The following is a 24,560-nucleotide window of genomic DNA, read 5'->3' as shown; positions in this document are numbered from 1 at the left end:
CGAAAGGTTAATTATACACGTGACATATGATCAACGTGATGATCCCGATTATCTCATACAACGTGAATAGGGCAACTAACATAGATTACTGTGTTGACATGCGATGGACATGACATAACCAAGTTCCTCAAGTGCGCTCTCTATTTATTTATCGGCCCCGACGGAAAGGCTTCAGTTAATATCATATCAATAAGGAACGATCAAGTCGAGAATGCATGGGTCAAATGCTCAAGGAGTGTGCCTACCCGTGACCAATACGTGGGAGCGGCACCCATGACATTCCCCAGCCGCTAAACCGGAATTGAGCTCCTCAACATCAGCTCTTCCATCTTCACGCAAGATCGAGACTGAATTGCATCTTCGTGAAATTCGGGACTATAAACGCCCACCAAATTACCTTCGTCTCGCTACACACAACGACGCTCGGAGAATCTCAAACAATTACCTGCGTGATTGTTGCTCGCACTTTCTCAGGAGCCAATACGCTTACCATGTTCCAGGTTGGTAGCCGAATTTGAGGTTATATGGTCTGTTGGATGCTGAGAATGTCTCTTGAACATAGCCTCACCCCGGTGATCAATTTCACCTTCGCCTTCACAGAGCACGTTCAGTTGTATTGACGACACAAGAGTAAGTTCAGTGCCGCCGACACAGGATTCACTTTGGAGACAACAATGCAGATTCTATGTCATGTGAGGACTAAGATATGTTATTGCCCGAGCCTGGAAGACGCGAGATAAAAGGGATGCACCTTGCTGACATGTACAGGCTCGTTGAGGTCAGAGCAGCTCAGCGTACCTTTGAAGGTGCCTATGTCCGTACAGCTCTCGGCCAGTTCTCATTCGCCCTTATCATCCTCAAGGTATTCACCCAAGAGTTCTATGCCATCGGTGCCCTCTTTGCCGTGTATGGGATCGCAGTAATGCTAGTAGCCATATACCGCCGATACGAAGGCCAGAACCAGTTCTTTACTTCTGAATCCCCGGACGGGTCACTCAAGCGGAAATTCAGGACGAGCGGGAATAGTGTGTTGCTGTTGACAATGCTGAGCCTCAGTGCGTATATAACTTTGATGGTTTTGACGTGGCGCCTAGTTTCATAACGTCAATTTTTGCGCTGTCCTGTTAAGAAACACCAGTTCTCATGCAACTTGGCACCTGGGTATCTCAATATATCATCGGATGCCTGCAGAAAAGTAATAGCTTGGCATTTAAAGCAGATAATAGTCTCCCTTTCTGCGTCCTGCTTACGGCTTATTCCTCTCCATTGTACTTAGGTCCTCGCCTTGCACAGGGAAGATAGAGAAATACTAGCTCTGAAGGAGCCTGAGAATATATGACAACAGACCATCACCCCAACTGTTGCAGCAGATACTATAAGTGAAAGCATTTGAAGCTTTGCTATTACCGAGCATGGCTCTTATCAATACAAAGTTAGTGGATCTCAAGTACATACATCAAGTTTAGGCAAATATTATCAATATTCCAGGAAGATAGAGCAAGGTGACATTTTAAAATAAACGTCTTATCCTATATATACTCTTAGTTGGAATTAGTATTTACTTTTATTCCATAAATACTTTAAATAACTGTCATTACAACCACATGATTCTTCCATAGGGAATGATCATTCACTCATGACAAAGTTTGACTCTACTACAAACTTATAGACAGTTCAACCCTTCTAGTGATATTCTGATCACATAAATATCCAGTACTAAAGCCCCAAATGATCCTACTACACTAGAAATACACATATCAAGGTCAAATTCTCGAGATAATCATGGAGGGGTATCTGAAAGGATGCGTATGCGAACTCTGTCCGACTGCTTATCTGGCCTATTATCTTTGCCTCGACCAGAAGCTCGTCGTTGATGACCTTAACCATCCGATTGTACTGGTACACTGCGGTCTCTAATTCCGAATGAAATGGAGATTGCCGCCTTGTGAATCCCCTCGCAGTGGAGATGACGCTGGAATAAAGACCATGAAGTGCGTTTAACAGGTCTGACCTAAGGATTCCCTTGGCTCATTCCTGCTCTTGCTTTCCTGGTTTTCTGGACTGATGATGCCACCTCGGTCAAGCCCAAGGCGTTTTATATTGGGCGGGTTGTTGTTATATCATGTGCGTTCTGTCTCGTCTTGTTATATTCCGGGCTAGATAAAGGAGCATGGGAAAGCTATCTAGAACGGATAGGGACTGCCACCGCCTATAACCATAAACAAGATATGAGACTATATCTTAGTATTTAATACGTGAAAACAGGCTCTGTTTTCATGATAGCACAGATATTCAGAACATATTCCCTGTTAGGAACGAGATATGACGGAAGCTTCATACTACGAAAGAACAACTTCAAGAACCGGATGTCAAGATAGGACGTACATTTCAACATTATTCAGGGCAAAAAGCACTCATACACTCCATGCGGTAGCTTCTCTATTGCCCCTGAATATGAACAGATGTCGGGGTATATATGGTTGTGGGAACAAAGCCTAGACTTTTGATTTGACGTTTATAACGACGGGTTGATGGATCATTGCAGCTATCAGAATCCAATAAAAGCAGTGAGAGTTTGAAAAAACAGATATTTTTTCGTCATAAAAAGAAAGATTCAAAGCCGCTATGGGGATGACTGCCGCCTATAAGGTTGCCTAATGAAATAATACAAGTATGGATTACTGGATTTTAAGGTAAACTGAGATTCTACAGGTCACAGACAGTTCGTCAGCTCACAGTAACGCAGCAGATGAACGCCAAAATAGGATGCATATCATTATGAGTCTTACTCAGATCACTTGACGGACTGAGCAAGTCATCAACGCGACCTCCCAAAGCTATCCCCTTCCTATTACAAGCCCAAGATATCTTCTGTGCTGTAGACCATTATCGTTGGGTTTGATATGTATTCATGGCCGCATTACTTATGACCTGCTGACCAGAGTTTCCCTGAAGTTGCTGGTCTTGTCCCTTCCTTTCGTGAGACCAATCATCCCCGTAAGTCTCTGGATTCTTCACATACGTGTATCCAGGATATGCCTGTGTTTGGCTCCATGCTGGGTAGTTGGTCGCAGACACCGCGTTTGGTGGGAAGGGGACCGCTGTGTTCATGCCGGAGCTATCGAACCCAGGGACCATACCGCTCATAGAAGTCGCATAGGCATCGGACAAAGCGGATGGCCTTCGCTCGAATTGTCGGCCTGGGGCCATCAAAGAGTACTGAGAAGGATGGTTGCTGGACAGGGGCTCCCCTCCGTACGACATGGACCGTGTTGGTGGTGCAAACTGACCCCAAGCCATGTCCACGTCACCCTGGGGTACTGGCTCCGAGTTCACAGGGGGCCATCCCGATGGGGAGTGGTTCACTGAGGTGAATGGAGAGAATTGCGCACTCATCGGAGATCCTGTGGCATATGTATGCCATGGAGTACTCAAATTCGAGGACGAAGTTGGGCTTTGCTCAGGTGCTGTAATTATCCAGCTGGCAGGATGTTGATTTCCGGCTTCTGGAGGGGTCATGCTTGTAGGTGAAGTCCCTGAAGCTGCAATTCTCAATTAGCTCAACATTGTAGAGATTTGATGATCATGGATGAACCTTTTGTTTGAGGGGGAAACCCCTTGACGCCTTCAGCTTCTGTAATCTTGGGAACTGCAATTGGCCCAGGTCTCTTTGACGATGGCACAAACGGTGGCTTTGTCTTCTTGGGCTGCTCAACTGGGTTGCTGATCGGAGTTACCGGAGACGAGGTTCCCGAGCTTCCTTTTGGAGCTGTAGAGGATTTCGATGTTTGCTTGCTTCGTGAATCGTCAATCGATGCCTGGTCTACAGGGAAGAAACTGCAGTCTTTCTTCAAACGAATGCAGTTGATACAGCGTCCTTGTGTATCATTAGGCGACGTGATGCATCTGATCTTTCGGCGCCGGCAGTGACCTTGTGAAAACAAGTTAAGACGAGCACACTCATGTATTGGAAAACCTAGACCTACCGCAAGCCACCGAAGTACGATGGTAACCCAGCTTGTTTCTTTTCTTCTCGCCCAAGTTCCCGTTTTGCTGTTGCTCTTCTGCCTCAGAAGCCAGTAAGGAGGCATTGCTCGGTGCTGAGTAGGACCCGTTCATATCCAGACTATGATCTTGACCTAGTGATGGGGCGTGAGGGTCGACCATTGTCATAGAAGAGAGTTGTTGAGAAGGAAGCGTATAAGAAGGCATGAAGCCTTGGGGTGGCATACCCATCTCATGGTCGGCAGGGGAGAGTGGTGGATAGTGGTAAGACATAACGCCAATCATGGGGAGCTCGGACGATGTACTCTCCCACGAATTCCCAGCTCCAGACGAATAGAGTTTCGAGCAGTCTTGCGACGTTATCGCGATGGCCATGGACAGTGTGCAGTGGTTGTGGTTGGAGTTGTCGGCAAGGGGTTTTAGCTGGGCACTCTTTCAGCATTCATCGAAAGCATAAGATGAATTTGGCTGCTTGAAAAGAATGAACAACCGGATCGAATTGAATTGAGTTGAGTTGAGAGTTTGCGCAAGCTGTAACTGGAGCTAGAAGCTTTGCGGAGGTGGTAGTCTAAGGTATGTCAGGGACGATACACTTGGATAGAAGTACCGATGCCTTACAGCATCGGTACACACAAAACGAAGACGTATAGTAGAAAACGTCCCTGAAGACGTTGCTGAAGAGCCTGGGTAGCAATTGTGATATGGGTTTTCAACGACAACGATGTTTACATTGACGAGCAGGGCTTTCTGACTCTGACACAAGAGAGCAACGAATAAGAGACTCCCAGTGTGGCAGAAGGCAAAGACACGCTGTGAGGGAAGATCAAGCTCAAGGATGGCAGCAATAATAGGATCAGGTTTCTGACCAGATCAAAATGTGGTCCCTGGCATGTATTTGACCTCTGGTCCCGAAGACGATCGACTTCTAGGGTCAAGGCAGACCAGGGTCTATGCTCTTAAAGATAATGTAAGGTATCGAGCGGCAACTAAACCATGGACCAGGAAAGGGGGGGGGTCTTGGGGTGTGAGGGACTCAGATCGAGTCGGAGGCTAAACTGACAAAGATGGTCTAGCATGTAGTCTCTTGTGGCATTAGCACTGATGAGTACCGACGACTAAAATGGTGGATAATAAAAAGGGTGGTGACAACGAAGTAGTTGGAGCGCCACCGTGATGTTATATTGGCCCAGAGCAAGCTGGGTGCAACATGGGCTACCCAAGCGGTTATCGACAGGTCAGATATCGATGATGTTGAATACTTTTCCTAGCATACCTATTTCACTCAGTTTTTTTTCTTTTCTCGACTTGCCTCGGCGGTGGTGGGCTAGCACTACCGCTGAAGTAACAGCACAGCACGTAGGTAGGTAGTTAGGTTTGTTGATGACAGGCGGCCAAGACATTCCTAGCCCAGGGCCGCGGAAGATGGGCCTGCAGCATAAGTGCCAACTAGGATGCAAGATCAAAAGTAAACCTGAAGATCCTTGGAGGCAAGCAAGGATGATATGGACAATATATACATACGCTACCAAGCTACGGATACCAAAGTGATTCTTCAACAAGCGCGATGGTTCAGTAGTGGCATTTCAAGTGTCTCGACGCTTCCTATCACAGGGAGCGGCTAAATCACAACGCGGGGCCTCACAACCAGAATCAGAAGGAAATTGTGAGCTCTCATCTCATCAATGGTTAGCTATCAACTATCGAGAGGTGCTCCCCGACCCAAGATCTTGTGGAGTTTAGGTCGTACGCTGGGCCATAGAAGTATAGTGGCTCCAACCTCCACTGAGCTGCCTTCGGTGATGGCGGTTTGTGGAGGAGCCTGGCCAACAGTACATACAGTACAACAATCACTCTTGCTTGTGAGGCTTACAGTACGAGGCCGTCACCCCTGTCAGGATACGAGTGCCGGGACCGGGGCACCAGGGCAAGAAAGCCGGGCCCCGATGCAATTGACTTGATGGCCCATGAGTGTTGCGGTGCGTGAGCACGGGGCATTGATGTTGACGTGAGTGATAACCATTCTCCTGCATCAGTCCCAGTAGACATCTATAAAGAGCTGGCTTGATTAGTGTGAACCAATTGACAGTGCGGCATCGTATGTACCAAACTTTGATTCAGTAGGCTCTATAATGAGGAGGATACGTAGAGACATATCTGGTCAGCCAATAATTTACACACTAGGGGCAATATAACAACAATTTGAAGCAAAGCTTCCAGGGGTAGTCATAGACGTCCTCTTCTATCTGATCCTTGGAAATAATTAGAGCTGCGACCTGCGAGTTTTCCACGGTTCCCGAAATACCATTGATCATATGTAATTACTCGTGCCGGAGAAGTCGAAAACGAATTGGCGCGTTACAAATACAGTATGTACGTGCGTCTCAGCTCGTTGATGTTACCCCTTCTCTCCACTGATGGGTATGTGTGTGTGTATCGTCCACATTTGGCGAAGAAGAAGAAAAAGCAAGGACTAAATCACCTACAAAAGGCCAACGGGTCTTGTCGGTACACATCCTGGCCCAATTGAGGAGGAACAAATGGCCCTGAGAATCGGACAAGGCGTGGATCATCAGCCAGATTTTCATATTCCTGTTCGATTTTGAGAACCTCAAAGGCGGGGCTGGACTGGGTGTGTCCTAGGGGCCTTTGCGCTCCAACTGCAAAAGTCCAGAAAATTATAACACAAACCCATTAACATCCCAGCTGAACCTGGCATCGACCAAGTAGTGGGTAAGCAAAGTTGTTGATCAGTCCGCAAGGTAGTCCCAATGCGGCAAAGGGGTTGGAAAACAAGGTTCAGCCAGAACGCAAAACCACTCAGTGTGCGTTAGTTATGTGAGCCAGGTCAGTTCTCAACTCGGGTATAATACCCTCCTTACTCAGAGAGGTTGATGTCGTATGTCTGTGCGCTTCCCTCTGTGCTCTGACAGCTCTGCAGATTCGCACACACGCGAGATTATCTGTCACAAGAAACCTCGCTTGGCAAATGTCTATCGCCGTAAGCGCTGCAAGTATCCATTTGGCGATCTCTTGACGTTCAAAATTTTCGTGCATGTCGCCAGGTGAGCACGATGAACTGTATAGGTACGGCTACTCTGGCATCAACCCCAGCAGCTCCAAAAGTCCTGGCACATATAAGGATTTCAGGCCACCAAGTTTCCATGAGCGAGAAGAGCCTGTCGCAAATTGATTGTTAAGCCCCTGTACCCCAGCAGTGCCCCCTCATTCAAGTTGGCAATGAGGTCTGAGAACATCACAGACCAATACGAGCCTGACCCTTCACACAACATCAACCTGAGAATGCGTCTGCAACTAAAGACATGCAGTAGTGTTTATAGACGCCACCTGGCTGATGTTTTGGTAGGTTCCATGCCAATGGTGTCTCGGTGTTGCAAGAGGACCACTCCTTTTCAGCACTGCTAGAAGGAAGGGAGTTGACTCGGCGCAAGCTTACGCAGACACGGGCCACAAGGATATTGGTGAGTATGTACGTCTGCTTCCAGATACAAAGAAGAAGTGAGGCCGTGTCCAGGACATGATGAGTTCGGGATGGCTAAAGAGTTCAAGATCTTCCCGACAGAGGCTTCACGTCGATCTGAGGATACTCCCGGCGCTAAATGGACGGGTGTTGGGGCGAAGTCTGCGGAAATATTAGTGCCAGTAGACACGAAGCTAAGAAGCATCAGAGAGAGCAATGGCTTGGGAGAGGAGATGAGTGACGTTGATTTGGGATTAGTTGCCAAGAAGCTCCGAGTTGAAGAACCAAAAAAAAAAAAAAAAAAAAAGAAAAAAAAAAAATACCCAAGACCTGCCTTAGCTAAGACTTCTCCTACAGCGGAGAAGCCAAGTTGTTTTAACCTCCAATGCCTCCATCTCCTGTGAGACTGTAGCAGCTTGGCAGGGGAGGGGGCTGCCCACCCACTGATTGACGGGAATCGAGCCTCCCGCACGTGCACGTTCCTTGACGTGCACTGAACTTCCTATCTGGGGTTGCCTTGGGTGCACAGATCCCTTTGAGAGCCCATCCTAGCCTAGCCATCTTACCTGTGCTACGCCTTAGTCTCCCCACTTCAGCTGCTTTTTCTTCTCCACCAACCTTGTCAAGTGCCGGCTCACCAATAGCAGATCAGATCTACGCAATATCTCCTTGACATTAGCACATTCTTTTTTGCACGGCCCGTATGTACATTACAGGTACGGCCACCGGATCATGTGCCGCGACAAGCCCTCTTCTCTTGATCTGTGTTTGGTAAGGATGGAGGTTTTAGTTCGTCGAGATGGTTCTATTGCCTGACTGGCTGGCGACGGTCAGCCCTGAGGAAAAAGCTGACGCAGGTAAAATATGTCAGAGGTGTCCTCTGCCTATGCCTCTGCCTCTGCCTCTGCCTCTCTCCATCTTTGCAACTGAGACACCTTCTCCAGAACCCCAATGCTCCGAATATCTGGCGCTAGATAGCAAAGTCTTTCCGATTGAGCAATTTACGGGAAGCGGCCATCACCTGGATCATCGTAGCTCCTATATGCTGACCATTCAGGCAACGAGGAGTTTATTTATTTATGTACGTCTCAGATCCGAGTACCCCTGTTGGTCCATAGCCAATAATGGCCTTACAGTATACATATTACAACATATGAGCAATACCAAACTTTACAAAGCAAACCCGCCCCTCACAATCACATCATTCATACTACGCCCATGCCATTGAATAGACAGGCTGGAAGGGGAGGAAATAACCCAACATTCATCAGGGTCTGACTGTATGTCGATCTGGTGGTGGGGGGAGGGCTTCTGTTCTCGGATTCTCGCAGATGGCAAGCCTACCAACTTCCAGGAGTTCAATTTGAAGTGTGGCTTGATCCCGTGCGCCGTGATCCAGCGTCTTGGGAGGGTAAGAAGTATTCTAACCAAGGAGAACTCCAATGGAAATCGACCAAGTGTGTCACAAATCGACTGTGGTTTTGTTTCCAAATATCTGATTCAGATATCCTTCAACACTGCACACAGACACCCAGTATGGAAAGAAATTCGTTATCAGGATGAGACTAGGTTGCGAGTCCCCTGTATAGCAGCACAAGCCTTTGCAGCAACTGACTGACATGGTTATTGGCCAACAATTTTCCGTGCCCCATGCCAACAGCAAGTGTCACACAATACCCAGTTCTAGGGTTAGATTTCAGGAGCTCCTCAGACATTTTCCAGATGCGAAAACTTAGCGATGATTTCAGCGGCTCTGAGCTAGTTTGTCACGGGCTCTCAAGGCTGCTAATAGTTACGCCGCTAACTGAAGGTTATCCATATTGTCGGGGCATACTCACTCACTTTCAAAAGCCACCCCCACCATTTGAATCCGTCAAGTTGGTGAGAGTTCGGGGAAACACCAACTGAAGCATTCTGCCTCTCGGACATCCGGAACGATCTTGTTGGACGATCGCTAGATCTTTACGCCAGGCTGTTGGAGGCGGCGCCACCGTCAGATGGCTCTCTCAAGTCTCAGATCTCGCCCTAGGAACTATTACAAAAATATCCGAGAGACACTTTGTTCCATTATGGTCTGTCAGGAGAAGACCTGTGACCTGAATTCCATGCAGTCGGGGATCCCAGCCTCCTGAATTTTGTCTCCCACATACGGGCCACTGAGGTCATGTCTTTCGTGTCATTGTCAAGGATTTACATGTTGAAGACTATTGAAAAGAAAAAGAAATGGGGCCAAGACTCGTCGTCCTGGGATTGCACAGTTTACGAGCTCATGCCAGCAGCGGTTCTTATTCACAGCCATCCCACTACTATGCGAACACCATGACATTGCTCGCTCAATTCGCCCAGGTTTATCTTACCTTTTCCAAGAGATTCAAGCAGCTTGACAAGCGTCAAGGAAATGCTCCAAAGGAAGCGACTCTTTAGGGTGTGGGGATTTCATACCAGAATTTCCTGCACCACCCCTCTCGTGATATCTCTTCGTACGTCTCCGTTGGTGTACGGATAGAGGTAATGCCTTGAAACTTGTAAAGGTCATAGATTCTATTACTCTATTTCCTACGTGAACGTCCTGGGTTGTGCCGCTAACAGCTGCCAAAGAGTTGCGAGGATCTAAGTTGATCCCGGTCACATCAGTGGGGTTGCGATATCCGAAGACAGACGAACACTCGCGCAGCAACCAATGAGATGTATGTATGGTCATGTCGATCATAAATGCGAATGACAACTTTGTGACGTGCCTTCTTTGACCTTAATCTTTGTCACTTCTACACCACCTAGCTACTTTATTTAGCTCGTCTACTCGTTCTCCATTCCTCTTCAGAGAGTCGATAGTTGCTAGCTAGAGGGTAGCTTTCATATTGAGTTCTCGTTTGCCAGCACCACAATATCGGACCAGGATGCAGGAACATGGAATCTTTGAGCCGCTAGCTGAGCGCCAGCGAATTCGCTTGAGCAAGATTAGGCACTCGAACGGTGAACGGTGGGTTGCTAACCCTGTTCAGGTTGATTCGGCGTCGAACAAGGTTCCTGTTTCTTTTGCCGACAGGGGCTCGGGCAGGCGATGTTTCTTGCTCGGCCGAGTGTCTCGTGAACAAGGTGATCCAAATTGTCAATATATTGACTGCAGGGTAGGCGAATTATTTAACGTGAATGCTTGTTCTTAATTGTCAACAAATGCCCTAAGACACTTCACTAGGTCAAAAACAAAGAGGCGGGCAAGTAGCCATGGAAAGTACCTATACAGTTAGTTATACTACGAATTGAGATCGTGATGGGATTTTCCACTTTCCATCCCCTCCCCACGAGGGTCAAGTAACCATCGCCCCTCAGGCTGTCGAAGAAGTGAGCTACTGCACAAGTGGGTGTCAGACAGATCCTTCAAGATCTAAAGAATGAAGAAGCCACGATGCTATAGTTAAGATGCGTTGAGCCTAAGATCTGGGCGAGGCGCCGAGCCAGAACTTTGTAGCCCTATCAGAGAACAGTGTGGCCAGAAGCTTAGCCTATCGATGAGATAGCTGTGCCAACTCACAGTGGCTTGATCGGACATGGGGATGTGGAAATATTGATGCTTGGGGCTTTTCACGATGACACCTCGATCAGGTATTATCGAATTAGCGATGTACTAGGAATGGTCGAGGTCGCATATAAAATGTAGTCAACTTGCTGTTCGAGACTCAACTAAGTACTGATCGGTCAAAATGGCTTTTCTTAGTAAAAGACGTGTCTGCATTCACAAAGAAGCCGCTCTCAGGTAAGTAAGAAAATAGTATTGTTACAAGACAATGTACCATCTTAATGACGAAGTTTATTAGGAAAATAAGAGAACCCATGGTTAGAAACCACATGAAGAAAGTTACCCGCACTGTAGATTTGCCGTGGAATTCCGTACAGATACAGTGTTCACATCAAAAGCACACACTATGCCCCAGTGTTTGCAAAGGCAAGTCGATTTGGATTGTGCTGGTTGGCTGACTCGGGTATCGCCCGACCATCATCACCAGTTGCTAAAGACATCAGAGGACACCACTGCGGCTCCCATACTGTACTGATCAGAAGCGACGTCGCTCGTAGAAAGCTAGAGGCTACCACGAGTGTCAGCACCAGGCGCTCGTCTCGTGCCGTCCGCATCTGTTTTCGCATATTGGCAGTGCATATGGACCCTACGTCATCTACACACCGTATCTATCATGAGCGACCTGCAGCGAGCATGGGCCAAGGCCAAGTACAGCATATCTAACGATACATTTGACGAGGTCGACGAGGAGCACGAGAATGATGTACTCCCCGAGTTGCCGGAGCCTGTCGACGATGACTCTTCCTCAGCCTCGTCCGCCTCATCCGTCTCCTCGACAGGAACCATCATACCATCGCCCAACCAGAAGCTGTTCGCTCGACCCCAAGGGTACTTTCCAATCAGCACCTTGATCAAGTGAAACATGGCGGGACTGACAGGCTACAGAGTCGCCCGCGGCAGGACCCTGGAGCAGATCCCCTGGACAACCTATTTTGAGCGCGAATTGTCTCTGAAGTCAGAGCAGGAACCGGAAGTAGTCTATCATGCCTATCTCACTTCACCGGTCGGGAAAGGGCCATTGTTTGTGATGCATCATGGTGCCGGATCATCGGGGTTGTCGTTCGCCGTTGTTGCTTCTGAAATAAAGAAGCGGTTGTCAACAGCAGGTATCCTGGCCATTGACTGTAGAGGTCACGGGTCCACAAGCGCACCTGGCGACAAGGCACTAGATATGAGATTGGACACTCTATCGTCGGATCTGTTCAGCATGGTGCAGCTCACAAAGAATGAGATGGCCTGGCCAGAGATGCCCCCGATAGTGCTCGTGGGACACTCCTTAGGCGGAGCAGTTGTTATTGACCTGGCCAAGTCCGGTAGGCTAGGAACGTCAGTTCTAGGGTACGCTGTGTTGGATGTTGTGGAAGGCTCCGCTATTGATGCTCTACAAAGCAATGCACACCTATTTGTCTACGAGACCACTGGGCTTTGCAACTCTGCAAGCAGGTATCGAATGGCACATTAGATCTCGGACGATACGAAACTCCATCTCCGCTCGGACATCTGTTCCTGCGCTACTCGTATTCAACGAGAACGACGACCCGACAAGGCCGTGGCGATGGCGGACCAACTTGGGCGCAACACAGCCTTACTGGGAAGGTTGGTTTATAGGGCTGAGCAAGAAGTTCTTGGGGGCGAAGGGAGGAAAACTCCTACTGCTCGCTGGCACTGACAGGCTGGACACCGAGTTGACCATCGGTCAAATGCAGGGTTTGTTAACCGTTGGACTAATGCCGCTCTCTGAACATTGCGTACTGATTGACCGATAGGGAAATATGCCTTGCAAGTGTTCCCTGAGGCCGGTCACTTCATTCACGAAGATTTGCCAGAGAAGACAGCCGTTTCGTTGGTCGACTTTTTTCGCAGAAACGACAGGAGTGCTCTCGTGCTTCCTCCTAAGGTTTCGGATCTTCTCAAACAGGGCAAAAGAGTATGAAAAAGACCAAATTGACAAGGCCTAACGTGTTCCTCATGACGTTGGCTTCATCAAACAAGGTTTGATGGCGACCCAGCGAGCGGTGCACCGCCCAGGAGCCGGATTATACTTTCAAAAGCACACAGAAAGTGGGTAGGTTAATATGACAGTCATGCAAAGTGCAAATACGCATGCAACCTGCCACTCCAGGTTCCTTCCGAGCATCTTACAGCTCAGCTCGTAAGAGAGGATATGATAGCAGTTCTGATGGCGGTGGCTAGCAAAGGAACTATTGGCGGAGGCGTCTATTGAGCAGAGATAGACTTGCTGTGAATAACCGGGCTGGACCCCAAAGATAGAAGCATGAATTGAGACGCTAAAGGATCAATAGTGAGTGGCAACCATTCCCAGAGGATCGAGGCGTTCTTGTTTTCTATAGCCTTGATATTTATCAGGTACCTGATGATGAATTTCTCCTTTCGGTGTAACTGGCACCAAGGTTGGCATGCTCTAAAAACGCCTAGACGATAAGAATGAGACTAAGTTCTATTGATATGAAGTGGCTTGTATTGAGACACATTTTCTGAAACCAAGCTATCTTGCTACCCTTGTTGATTGCCAAGATGTCCCATGTTGTGTATGTAGCATACAGTACAACAAGAACGATACATCGTGTTCAAGTTTTGAATCTCATTGAAATTATTGCAGATATTTGGGTATTGATCATCGTCCCCGCGGGGCCGTTTCACCCGATCATCAGGCGGTTCCATAGCGATAGCCAAGCGTGCAATCTGCCGAAATGGTCTGGAACACGTGGAAATATGGCGATTGGCTGGTGATTTGCATATGAATCATTAGAGTTGGGGGGAATTACGGATACGGCTCAGACATTTTGCCGCTTCTGGGGACCGTGAGCGTTTATTACGAAGGAAAAGGCCCGCTAGCATGGTTACAACTTAGGTCAGGGTGCTCAAGAGTACATAATGGGCGTAGCTCCTGTGTAAGCTTGTTGCTGTTGGTGATAGCTGGGTAAAACTGTCTTGTCTCACATAAGGAGTCTTTCTTAAATCTACGACGCGCGTACGTGAAACCGCATAACTCTCTCTTCTTGACATTCATTCAGTTTCAATTTCAATTTCAGTTTCATCATCTTTACTGTCCGAGTATTCATCATGAAGCTGTCGGTGTTCACATCCGTCCTCCTGGCTGGCCTTGTTGCCGCTCAGCAAGAGAAGTTACCAACCTGCGCTGTACGTCGCAGAGCCTCCCTCATGAGCTGAATATCCAGACTTGATACGTTACCGCTCGCAATTCGACTACCTATGCTAATCTCTTCTGTCTGCCTATATAGCAACCATGTGTTAGCAAGTACACCACCGGTGGCGGCGTCGCGGGATGCGGACAGCTCGACGTCAAGTGCATCTGCAGCAACAAGGACTTCCTCTCTGGCATCGCATGTTGTCTTGAGGATAAGTGCGATGCCGCCGGCAAGGAAACCGCCGTCAAGTACGCCAAGCAGATCTGCTCGACCGCCGGAGTGACCGATCTTCCCGACGAGGTTACATGCGACAAGAACGCCGCCTCTGGCAGCGCCTCTGGTGCCACCACTCCCACGTCCAGTGCTGGTAGCAGCCAGACCACGCCGGCGTCTGGCAGCGCTGGTGGCGATAGCGGCAATACTGCTGCGCGTGAGGGCGCCGCTGGTGTCTTGGGTGTTGTCATGGCTATGCTGTTTGCCCTCTAAGGGACAATAGTCGTACCATGTAATTCGTTTCAAGTTGTTTCATCACCAAGAGGAGGGATGTATAATTGGGAATAAGCAAAGAAGTTGTGATTTTCTGTTCTACGCATGCAAATTTATGGCGTTTGAAGCCATACACTACTATGTGGTCGCCACAAGACTGACCGCTCTTAGTGGTGATGGTCTGTAAATTTATATCAATTGATATTCTGTCTCAAGACACATTCCATACTCCCCATACTTCCTGGTGCCTAACCCGGAACATCCTTCTTCTGGTTCCATATTAGGCGTGACATGTTCGTCATTCTATGAGTCAATACAAAGCGCTTACACCAGCACCGCAATTGGAGATCAATTGGTTGTTTGATGCACCTCTAGACAGACCAACAGCTCAAGACAGGTAACCAACATGTCAATCTGAACCGGGCTTCTCTGTTGACAACCTCCAATAACCGTTTAACACCCCCAGCCCCTACAAGCCTCAAGGACGTCAACTTCCATTAGCATGACCCCACCAAAACCGTACGTTACTGTGCGAGATGGGTAACCAATGCTTCGATACGGTCCGTACAAGCGGGCCTACCTAATTGTGTCATTCCATCTGGCCTAAGTACACGAATCGACATACCGGAGTTTAGTGATGATGTGATGATGTGACGAGAGATGAGAGAACATGTAAGAGTCGAGGGAGCTTCTAGAATGATATCCCCTTATTGTTGAAGTTCTGACTTGCTTCAGTGCCTTTCTCCGCCCTTCTTCTTTACTCTGACTGGCCATGATGGTAATTATAAGAACTCCAAAGGCTATGTAGAGACGTCAAGTGTAGTTTGAGAGCAGCACGAGTTAAAGATTTGTCACTATATCTTGCCTCTGATTTGGTACAAGGTATAATGGATGTCTGGTGGGATCCTCGGCCAAGGTGATGCTGCAACCCACGGCGTATACGACTCTTACCAATGTCTTGGATCGCGAGATAATATCCCGTGCTTGGCATCCTCAGAAATTTTTTACTCGATGATGAGGGCTGAACCGGCGCGTATGTACATGCATAGCCCTGCATAATTTCTATGCATCATGCTGGCTCCGGCCAGTAATCAGATAAGGTCCACCATCGGCCCATCATCATGGCTGCTCTCCTTAGCGCCCATGGCTGGTTCATGAGGAAGAGCTGGTCAATAAACGGCATGATCGACTACAATTAAATTATGCAAGATAAATTTAGATTCGACTGAAAGAAACCAAGACACTCAGAGTACCTACCTGGAGTACACATAATTCATATTAAATACATTTTGTGGCTCGTTGCTCTTAAAATCTTTGTCCTGCAGTATCAAGCGTTAAGAGGTGACAGGCTCATACGCTTCCTGAAATGGGTCGATTTTTGGAGCCAAAATTTTATAGATTGGCGACGTCAGCCCATTCTTTGCGCTGCGACTTCGCACAACTTTTGTTACCTCACGTCCTCAATTTATCTACAACAGAAGCCCTCCCACCTTGCACAGCTTCTGGAAATCAAACCAATTGCGCTGGCCATTATGAAGAGAAAAGTGGAAGCAGCTGTTGGATCCTCCAAGGCCAACAAGAAAAAGTCCAAGCCTTGTAAGCACTCCCAATCGTACTTTCGCAACCTTCCACTCACCAGACTTTTCCAGCTTTGACCTCAGAGGAAGCTCAGAAGCGGTTTCGTGCTGGTCTTTTCGACAAGAAGGTCCTCGATTCCTATACAGATCAATATGCCCAGTCAGAACCTTATAAGCATGCCGTCATCAACGGCCTTGTTGACGATTCCCTTCTTCGATCGGTTCGCAGCGAGATCAAGGCCAACGTCGAGTTCACCCCCAAGGAGACCGACATCTACAAGATCCACCAGTCAGGCGACCTGGCCAACCTCGATGGTCTAGACGACGAGTCTCTAGCTAAGCTGCCTTCGCTGCTCAAGCTGCGCGATGCTATATACTCCGAAGCCTTCCGCAACTATGTCTCTCACATTACCAATTGCGGCCCGTTGAGCGGTCGCAAGACTGACATGGCTATCAACATCTATACGCCTGGATGCTACCTCCTTTGCCACGACGACGTCATTGGTAGCCGGCGCGTTAGCTATATCCTCTACCTCGTTGACCCCGACACCCCCTGGAAGCCCGAATGGGGTGGTGCGCTCCGTCTGTTCCCCGTGCAGGAGCTCAAGGACAAGGACGGCGAGATCGCGAAGACACCGCTTCCTGACGTTACAAAGGTCATTCCGCCTGCGTGGAACCAGCTGAGCTTCTTCGCTGTCCAGCCTGGAGAGAGTTTCCACGACGTCGAGGAGGTCTATCGCGCCGAAACCAAGGAGCAGCTAGAGAGGGACGGTGGTCGCATTCGTATGGCTATCAGTGGATGGTTCCATATTCCCCAGATTGGAGAGGATGGTTACATCAAGGGAGAAGAGGAGAGAAACGCCAAGAACAGCGGCTTGATGCAACTTCAGGGCAATCCTGCTCAGTACGATATGCCTCAGCCTCAGGTTATGAAAGTTGATAAGGCCAGCCAGGATGGTTTCGACGAAGCTGATCTTGAGTTTCTGCTCAAGTACATCTCGCCTGCATATCTGGTTCCTGATGCCTTGGAGGAGATCTCCGAGACCTTCAACGAGATGTTTGAAATCACCTTGCCAGATATTCTGGGCAAGAAGTTTGCCCAGCGCCTAAGAGACTACGTTGAGGCTGAGGAGAAGAAACCCGCACAAGAAGATACCGCTACGATAGAAAAGAAGACTTCATGGCGTGTAGCCAAGCCTCCTCACAAGGCGCGATATCTCTACCAACAGCCCAGCAGACCTGATCAGCTTCGCACCTCACAGGAGGAATCTCCCATCACTGAACTTCTCGACATCTTCCTGCCCAGCCGTCAGTTCCGCCAATGGCTCCAGATGGCCACCAAAACCACCATCGAAAGTGCCGATCTCCTCGCGCGTCGTTTCCGCCGCGGTCTCGACTACACTCTCGCGACTGGCCACGAGGGCAAGGCGCGCGTAGAAATTAACCTCGGATTCACACCTACATCTGGCTGGGGCGAAGATGAGGAAGAGGACCCCGAGGAAGAAGCTGAAGATCAGAACGGCGAGGATGTAAAGAATAAAGGAAAAGGAAAAGCCAAGGCTGTAGAGAAAAAGAAGGAGGAGGAAACACCTGAAGTCGGTGGCCAAGAAATCTTCATGTCCGGTGATGATGATGCCGACGAAGATGCAGCGGTATATAAGACAGGCGATGACGACGACAACATTCTCTTCTTCCAGGCTGCGTCATGGAATAAGATGACTATTGTTATGCGCGACAGCGGCGCTCTTAAGTTCGTCAAATACGTCAGCAAAAGCGCCAAGGGCGACCGATGGGATATCTCTGGTGCCTTTGAGATCGAGGAGGAGGAGGACGATGAAGACGCTGGCGAAGGAGCTGCGCCAGATGATGATGATGATGACGAGGAGGAGTTCCAAGGCTTTTCACCTGATGCAGCTGAGAGCGACTCTGAATAAGAGCCATATGAAAATAGAAATTGAGACTTGCATTATGTTGCAATAATAGATACCAGGATAAAAAAAGCACGGCGATGATTGAAAGTCTGTTTGATAATAAAATCTGTTTTAATTGACCTCTTTGATGCAAATCGACACGCTTTCGTGTGATAGTCTCTATGAAACTCCATCGTGGTATCATTATAACCAACTCCCTATATACCGCTGTGATTCTGTAATATGTGCATGATAAATTGAATATCCCAAAAACCTGACCCAAGCTTGCCTTTACTCTTTCACTCCTCACAACCCAAGAGCGGGTTCGGATTTATGGTTGAAAAGGCCAGCCACTTCTGCCTGCAATAGCTCCGTAACTCCCTGCGCCTCTTGTGTTCTTCCAGATTGGGTCAAGTGGTTGACTGTGTCGTGGCCTAAGAAGGCGAGCCATGATACGGTGCTTAGCCTATCTGGCTTCGACTTCTTAGGCTCAACGGTATTAACCAGCTTTCGCAGTCTTTGCTTGTCTTTGAAGAAGTTCAGAGCAGGAAGGTGATCGGGATGTGTGGGGTGGTAAAGGTGTAAATGAGCACGTTCCAAGAGAAAAGGTTGTGGCAGACGATCGGCCGTGGCAATATGAGCATCAAAGAGTTCTTCGGATGGAGCCGGTCGACTGTAGGATTCGACGGTCGAGAGCCATGAGACTGACCTCCATGACGAGACTAGAAGATCCGATAGTAGCGGGCTGGTCCGGAAAAGTTGTTGTGCTTGCAGCATGGTAGAAATGCCTGAATCAAGGTTGCCATATTGAGGCTGACACTTTGTCTTGACGAGCTCCCCGAGTAAGTTGGATGCTCTCCTGAGACGCTTTTCATTTGGCAGGTCTCCAGAGGTGTCGTTGATCGTCCGCACAAGCCATTCCCAAGCAATCTCCTCCATGCCTTCTGCCACCAGGAATGGAGACAACGCTCTGATAAAAGAATAATTGTCCATAAATCGTAGATCCTGCTCAGCACCGCAAGCTCGTAGCCATCTTATGATACGGCCTGACATACCCGATGTAGCTAGACCCCCAAGGCCTGGCTCATTCGCCTGCAGTTGCTTTGCTTTGGCGACCATCACACCGATGGCGGCTTTGGGTGTCATCAATCCTCGAGCTACAGCATGGTCGAAAACCTCTATAGGATCACGCGATGGTGCAGCTAAAGAAGACGATGCTAGGCTAGAAGGGAACGTCGATGTGACATCTTTGTTGTAGCTGAACAGCGGGTTCGACAGGATATCTTTCAAATGCCGGTTTGTAGCAGATAGTCGGGCAGGATCAACATCTACAGGTTTCGCAGCAGCCGGTGATAGACTGTTGGGGCTCTCTCCATATTCGCGATCGAGCTGTTTTCGAAAGGAAGTCTTGAGACCGTCAAGAAGCTTTTGAGATTGCTGTTTCGACAAGGGTAGGGGTTCGTGATAGGATGCGAACAGATTCTTGAGTGACTGAACCGACTTTGTTGTGAACATGGTGGGCTAGACAGAGTGAATCTGGTAGGTGGCTGTATTGCTGGCAAACCCTACCCTTGAGAATGCCAGAGGGATGTAGGGATGGAGCGAGTCGTCGGGGAAGCAGCGTGGAGTAGGGTCGGTATTGATGGGTTTCGGTCATGCGTTCTGAAGTTGAATCTAGCATGATGCCATCGTCGAACGAGCTACGCCACAAAGCGGGCCGCTGAGGCGCATCATGTGATGCAAGGGGTTTCCAGCCTCGGGTGGCTCAATCCAAAACATGGGGAAAGCCACCACTGCTCCTTTGGCTTCCAAGAGGCTGCTATGCCTTTCTCAAATACATTTGCAGATCTATATTAATCTCTGGGTTTGAGCGGTCTGTTACAGCTAGCTAGCTACCCGTGCTCTTTACGTCTGATAGAGGGCGGAATGCATGGTACATAGTGTGAACACAAAACATGAGTATGAATTGCGGATGGATATGCAAAGCAAGGAGTGGAGGGAGCTTGAGTGGACACAGCCTGACTGCGCTAAGCGTGCTTGTGTTGCAAGAGCTCCTGGCTTGGAAATTGGTCTTTGTCTGGTGTATCGAGACTTCGATGAAGGCCTAGCTCATTCCTTTTGAGCGCTAGATGCGGCCAGTCGAAAGTACCGGTACGTGATATTGGGAGGGTGCCTGACAGGAGCCTCACAGCTTACGGGTGAGTGCTGATAACCGAATATTCAGGTGCCGCATTCTCAAACCACCATTCGCAATGTATTGAGGACATGGCGCTTGATTATCTGACCGGCGTGTAACCACCAATTGCGTCTCACTGAGACTCGGCACGCCTGAGAAAAGAGCGGTGATGGAAAACGCGCCTCTGGGAACATGTATTGTCGTTATGCTTGACTTTCTGCATGAAGCATCTGATAGGCAAGTCCCTGTCCCTGAAATGCGAATGTGACGTCCTTCTCCAACATTTCAAGTCCAAGTCCGATTATTTGCTACCTGCTCGTGTGGGCTTCTCGCAGGGGCCCGAACACGGCGAGCTCCAAACTCCAAGATCCTTGGCTGAACTTGGGGCTAAGCGACCAAGGGAAGGTCAAGGCCCCGACTCTCGAGGTACCGAGTGACACAAAGACGGCAAAGGACAGCTATGCGTCCAGCAGGTAGATGTACTTGCGGCCATGCCGTTGAGGTACTGACGCCACCTGGCAAACAGTCTCCAATAGTTAGGTCGATCTGCTTCCGGCCAGGGCAAAGTGTCGACGTCGGACGTTTTCAATTGGACGAATTGAATGTTTTAGATCCTTGGACGCTTTTGTTAGTGTGTTCAGCGCAGCGTGGGAGCACCTGTTGAGCCACTGTAAGAGGGCTGAGATATAGCGCAGACGTGTCTGTCAAGGGGGCCTGAAAAAGGGATCTCACGTTGTCACAGTGGTGACCAGCCGCTAGAGGCAAAACCTTCGTAACCTAACCTCCACCTCCTCCACTGCCACTGACTGACGGAGCGGGTGCTGAGTGCCCTGAAAGTGAACGCAAGCCCAAGGCTCCATTTCTTCTGCTCTGCTTCTGGGGAAAACCTCGTCCCGTCTCCTCCTCCTCTCCCTTTGACTAGCACCAGCCAAAACACAATAAACCCTTTCCTCTCTCCTCCATCCATCATCGACGCCTTCAACTGTCGACCACGGATTCACGGTCGACTTTGTCCTTCAACCTGCCTGTTGTTCCCGCAGAGGACAGCTGACAGGCCGCTTCCTTTTTCCTTCCATTGATTTCCTCTCCACACTTTGAGTTTGAGCCTCCATAGCTCTCCTCCCGCACAACACGCACGCACACACACACACACCCAGCCCATAATCAACCACAACCCATCTAATGTCCGAAGTGACTTCACGGACGTCCGCCTCGCGTGGCAGAGGCTCTGGCCGCGGTGGTAGAGGAGGTTTCGCCGGTCGCGGCGGCCGACGAACCAATGGCGACAAGCCCGACCACAGCACCGCTGATTCCCAAGGTGCATTCGAAGATGAAGGAGACTTTGGCGAGCTTCGAAAGCAATATGGCGACAAGACTTCGGTGATTCGTGAGATGTTTCCCGACTGGTCTGAGGCCGATGTCCTCTTTGCTCTCCAGGAAACAAACGGCGACGAGAACGAAGCCGTCACCCGCATTGCTGAGGGTATGTTACGCTCTTTACCCACCTCAACCTCAGTCCACTCCTCGCGCCCACGCTATACACGTACAACCTGTTCGGGATAGCTGCGCATCAACTGCCCACTGCCCTTGTGACCTGATACCGCCTGTTTCTGCTGCTAACACATGCTCTCTTCCAGGAACAATCTCTCAATGGGGTGAAGTCTCAAAGCCCAAGAAGGCTTCCCGAGCTAAGGTTAAGGACCAAGCTCCCGCATCTTCGAACGACGCGACGTCTGCTGGACCCCGGGCCACTCGTGGTGGCCGAGCTGTATCTGAGGGAGGTCGTGGCCGAGGCCGAGCTACAGATCGAGGAGGCCGTAGCACACGTGGCCGACCCTCTGCTGCTCCCACTAACGGCGCTGGAACCAAGGACAGCTCAGCCTTGTCTGTTCCCACAGAGGAGTCATCTGCTTGGGGCACTAAGGAACCTAAGAAGGATACCTCAGAGGAGAACCAGCCCATTGCTGAACAACCTGCCCCATCTGCCACAACGGAGGCACCCAAGCCTGCTGCCCCTGCAGTGAAGACTTGGGCAAGCATGCTCCGTCAGTCCGCTCCTCCCAAGGCCCCGCCCAAGCCAAAAGAAGCTCCTGCTGCTCCTCAGCCAGCTGCCGAACACGCTGAAACTGAAACTGCCCCCGAACCTATCGAACCCGAGGCTGAGGTCGTGCCCGAGCCCGAGCCCGAGTCCGAAAACGTACCTGCCCCCGCCGTCGACGAAGCTGATGAGACTACACCCGTTGTCGATACCGCTACTCCCGCCGAAGTTCCTCACGTTAATGTAGAGCCCGAGGTGGCTCTTCCCCCCTCCAAGGACGAGCTCACCGAATCAAATCTTGAACAGGTTGTTGACGAATCCAAACCGCCTCCGACTGGTACTGTAGCAAGCACCGCCGCTGACTCTTGGGACCCTCGACAGAACCCCGCAAGTGTTACTGCTACACCTATCTCTGCTGCTCAGCAGCAGCATGCCGCCCCTCCCAGCGGATTCGCTGCCACCGCTGCTAAAGCTACGGCTGAGCGAACCGTCCGTACTCCCAGCCATCATCACCATCAGCGCCGTGTCCTCGACCAGGAGGAAGCTGTGCGTATGCCTGGCAACCGAGAGGTTGACCGAGCTGCTGTCCAATTCGGAGCCTTCAGCCTGAATGGCGATGAAGATATTGACGGCGACCGAGAGGAGCCCGAGACTAGAGCTCAACCTCCCGCTGACTCGCCTATCACTCATCCTCGGACCTCGCTTCCTCCCGCTACTCAAGCGGCAGTCCCCGATTCATTCGCACAGAAGCCCGCTTCTACAGTTGCTCCTATTGCAGCTCCTACCGGTATGCTATCTATTGACTTCAAGTTTGCTCTTGTTTAAACGCTGACGTTTCGCAGCTCCAGCTGCGCAAGTGCACGCTCAGATTCCTGGCCAAGGCCCTGCTAGTGCTCAGCAATACGGTCGATTTGGCCAGGCTGGTGTCCAGGAGACAGTCGGAGTCCCCCAGAAGCCACTGGACCCCTTTAATCAACAGACCACTCCCTCTACTCAACCTCCCTTCGACAACTTTGCTGCCCAGACTTCCCAAGCGCAACAGCCTGGTGGTGCTTTCAGCTCCGCACCCGGCGATTACTCCTCTTACTACACTGCGAACCAATCCGATCGAAACCCCTACAACTACTACGGCCAACAGTTCGGCCAGCAAGGAGGACAGGCCCAGCAGGATGGCACTGTGTCTCAGCAGCGACCTTTTGGTGGTTATGGGGCATCTCAGGTGGATAACCTGAGCCAATACCCCCAGAGTGGTCTACACAACCAACCCCGATTCGGCGGAAGTGCCGTGGATGCTCAGAACAGCGGGAACAGCACTCCCAACCCTACTACACAGGCCCAGCAGCAGCAGCCTCAACAGCCCGGCCAGCAGCAACAGCAGCAGCCAGGCCAGGGATCTCAGCCTCAGTCACACGGCCAGCAGTATCCCGGTTACAACCACCCCTACTACAGCAACCCGTACTATCATCAATACTACTCTGGATACGGCCAAGGCGGATTTGGCCCATATGGTAAGGGCGGCATGTATGGCCAGCCCTACGGCATCTCCCCCAATGCCCCCTATGATCACAGCTCATCCCCTGCTGGATTCGCTCAGTCTTCTCTTCATCGAGACAGTGGCTTGGGCTCTGGTCTTGGTGATTATGGCCGCGCGGCCACAACCCAGGCTGGCAGTCAGCCCGGCCTTGGTGGGAGCGCTTTCAACAGCGTTCATGATAGCTTCAATCGTGGAGGCTCTGCTTTCCCGTCTCAGGGTCAGTCGTTCAACAGCCCAGCGCAGCCCGGCAATGCCGCGGCTGATGACCTGAAGCCATTTGGCGAGCCCAAGGCCGCTTCTGGCCCTTCTCCCTCTCTGGGTGGAGCTCGACCCGGTTCCGCTACCAACGCCCCGCCTGCTCAGAGCGGTCTTCCGCCCCCCCAGAATGTTGGTGCGTACGGCGGTTATCCTAGCCATCTTCAAGGCCATAGCCTCCATGGTAGCAATGCATATGGCATGGGCGGTAACGCTGGAACCAACCAGCACGGAAATAGTCCCTATGGGTCATATGGACAGGGTTTCAGCGGCAGTGGCTACTACAGTGGCAACCAGCAGCAGCAGCAGCAGCAACAACAGCAGCGCGGCGGCTGGGGAGGCAACTATCATTAG

The 24,560-nt window shown here is 50.0% G+C and overlaps 7 protein-coding genes; 5 read left to right on the top strand and 2 right to left on the bottom strand.

Annotated features, from left to right (window-relative positions):
• Positions 1-491: 491 nt before the first annotated feature.
• FFUJ_01108 (uncharacterized protein) lies at positions 492-1,102 on the top strand (the record flags this gene model as incomplete). XM_023582405.1 has 3 exons in its annotated part: positions 492-500; positions 563-630; positions 769-1,102. 3 exons carry the CDS (start codon positions 492-494, stop codon positions 1,100-1,102), a joined length of 411 nt encoding a protein of 136 aa, XP_023425501.1.
• A 1,784-nt stretch (positions 1,103-2,886) lies between these two features.
• On the bottom strand, positions 2,887-4,380 carry FFUJ_01109 (uncharacterized protein; the record flags this gene model as incomplete). XM_023582394.1 has 3 exons in its annotated part: positions 2,887-3,542; positions 3,596-3,931; positions 3,987-4,380. 3 exons carry the CDS (start codon positions 4,378-4,380, stop codon positions 2,887-2,889), a joined length of 1,386 nt encoding a protein of 461 aa, XP_023424431.1.
• Positions 4,381-11,673: 7,293 nt separating this feature from the next.
• On the top strand, positions 11,674-12,993 carry FFUJ_01110 (related to ribosomal protein YmS2, mitochondrial; the record flags this gene model as incomplete). XM_023582383.1 has 4 exons in its annotated part: positions 11,674-11,888; positions 11,946-12,373; positions 12,450-12,767; positions 12,827-12,993. The coding sequence occupies 4 exons, from the start codon at positions 11,674-11,676 to the stop codon at positions 12,991-12,993; spliced, it is 1,128 nt and encodes a 375-aa protein (XP_023424430.1).
• Positions 12,994-14,144: 1,151 nt separating this feature from the next.
• On the top strand, positions 14,145-14,716 carry FFUJ_01111 (uncharacterized protein; the record flags this gene model as incomplete). XM_023582372.1 has 2 exons in its annotated part: positions 14,145-14,222; positions 14,324-14,716. 2 exons carry the CDS (start codon positions 14,145-14,147, stop codon positions 14,714-14,716), a joined length of 471 nt encoding a protein of 156 aa, XP_023424429.1.
• Positions 14,717-16,248: 1,532 nt separating this feature from the next.
• On the top strand, positions 16,249-18,227 carry FFUJ_01112 (related to component of NuA3 histone acetyltransferase complex; the record flags this gene model as incomplete). XM_023582361.1 has 2 exons in its annotated part: positions 16,249-16,312; positions 16,366-18,227. The coding sequence occupies 2 exons, from the start codon at positions 16,249-16,251 to the stop codon at positions 18,225-18,227; spliced, it is 1,926 nt and encodes a 641-aa protein (XP_023424428.1).
• Positions 18,228-18,509: 282 nt separating this feature from the next.
• Positions 18,510-19,718, bottom strand: FFUJ_01113 (uncharacterized protein; the record flags this gene model as incomplete). The annotated part of the gene is made up of 1 exon (XM_023582350.1): positions 18,510-19,718. The coding sequence occupies one exon, from the start codon at positions 19,716-19,718 to the stop codon at positions 18,510-18,512; it is 1,209 nt and encodes a 402-aa protein (XP_023424427.1).
• Positions 19,719-21,561: 1,843 nt separating this feature from the next.
• On the top strand, positions 21,562-24,560 carry FFUJ_01114 (uncharacterized protein; the record flags this gene model as incomplete). XM_023582339.1 has 3 exons in its annotated part: positions 21,562-21,862; positions 22,017-23,204; positions 23,260-24,560. The coding sequence occupies 3 exons, from the start codon at positions 21,562-21,564 to the stop codon at positions 24,558-24,560; spliced, it is 2,790 nt and encodes a 929-aa protein (XP_023424426.1).

Source organism: Fusarium fujikuroi, chromosome FFUJ_chr01, assembly GCF_900079805.1.
Source record: "Fusarium fujikuroi IMI 58289 draft genome, chromosome FFUJ_chr01".
Classification (NCBI taxonomy): Eukaryota; Fungi; Ascomycota; class Sordariomycetes; order Hypocreales; family Nectriaceae; genus Fusarium; species Fusarium fujikuroi.
This window is presented reverse-complemented; position numbering and strand designations above follow the sequence as displayed.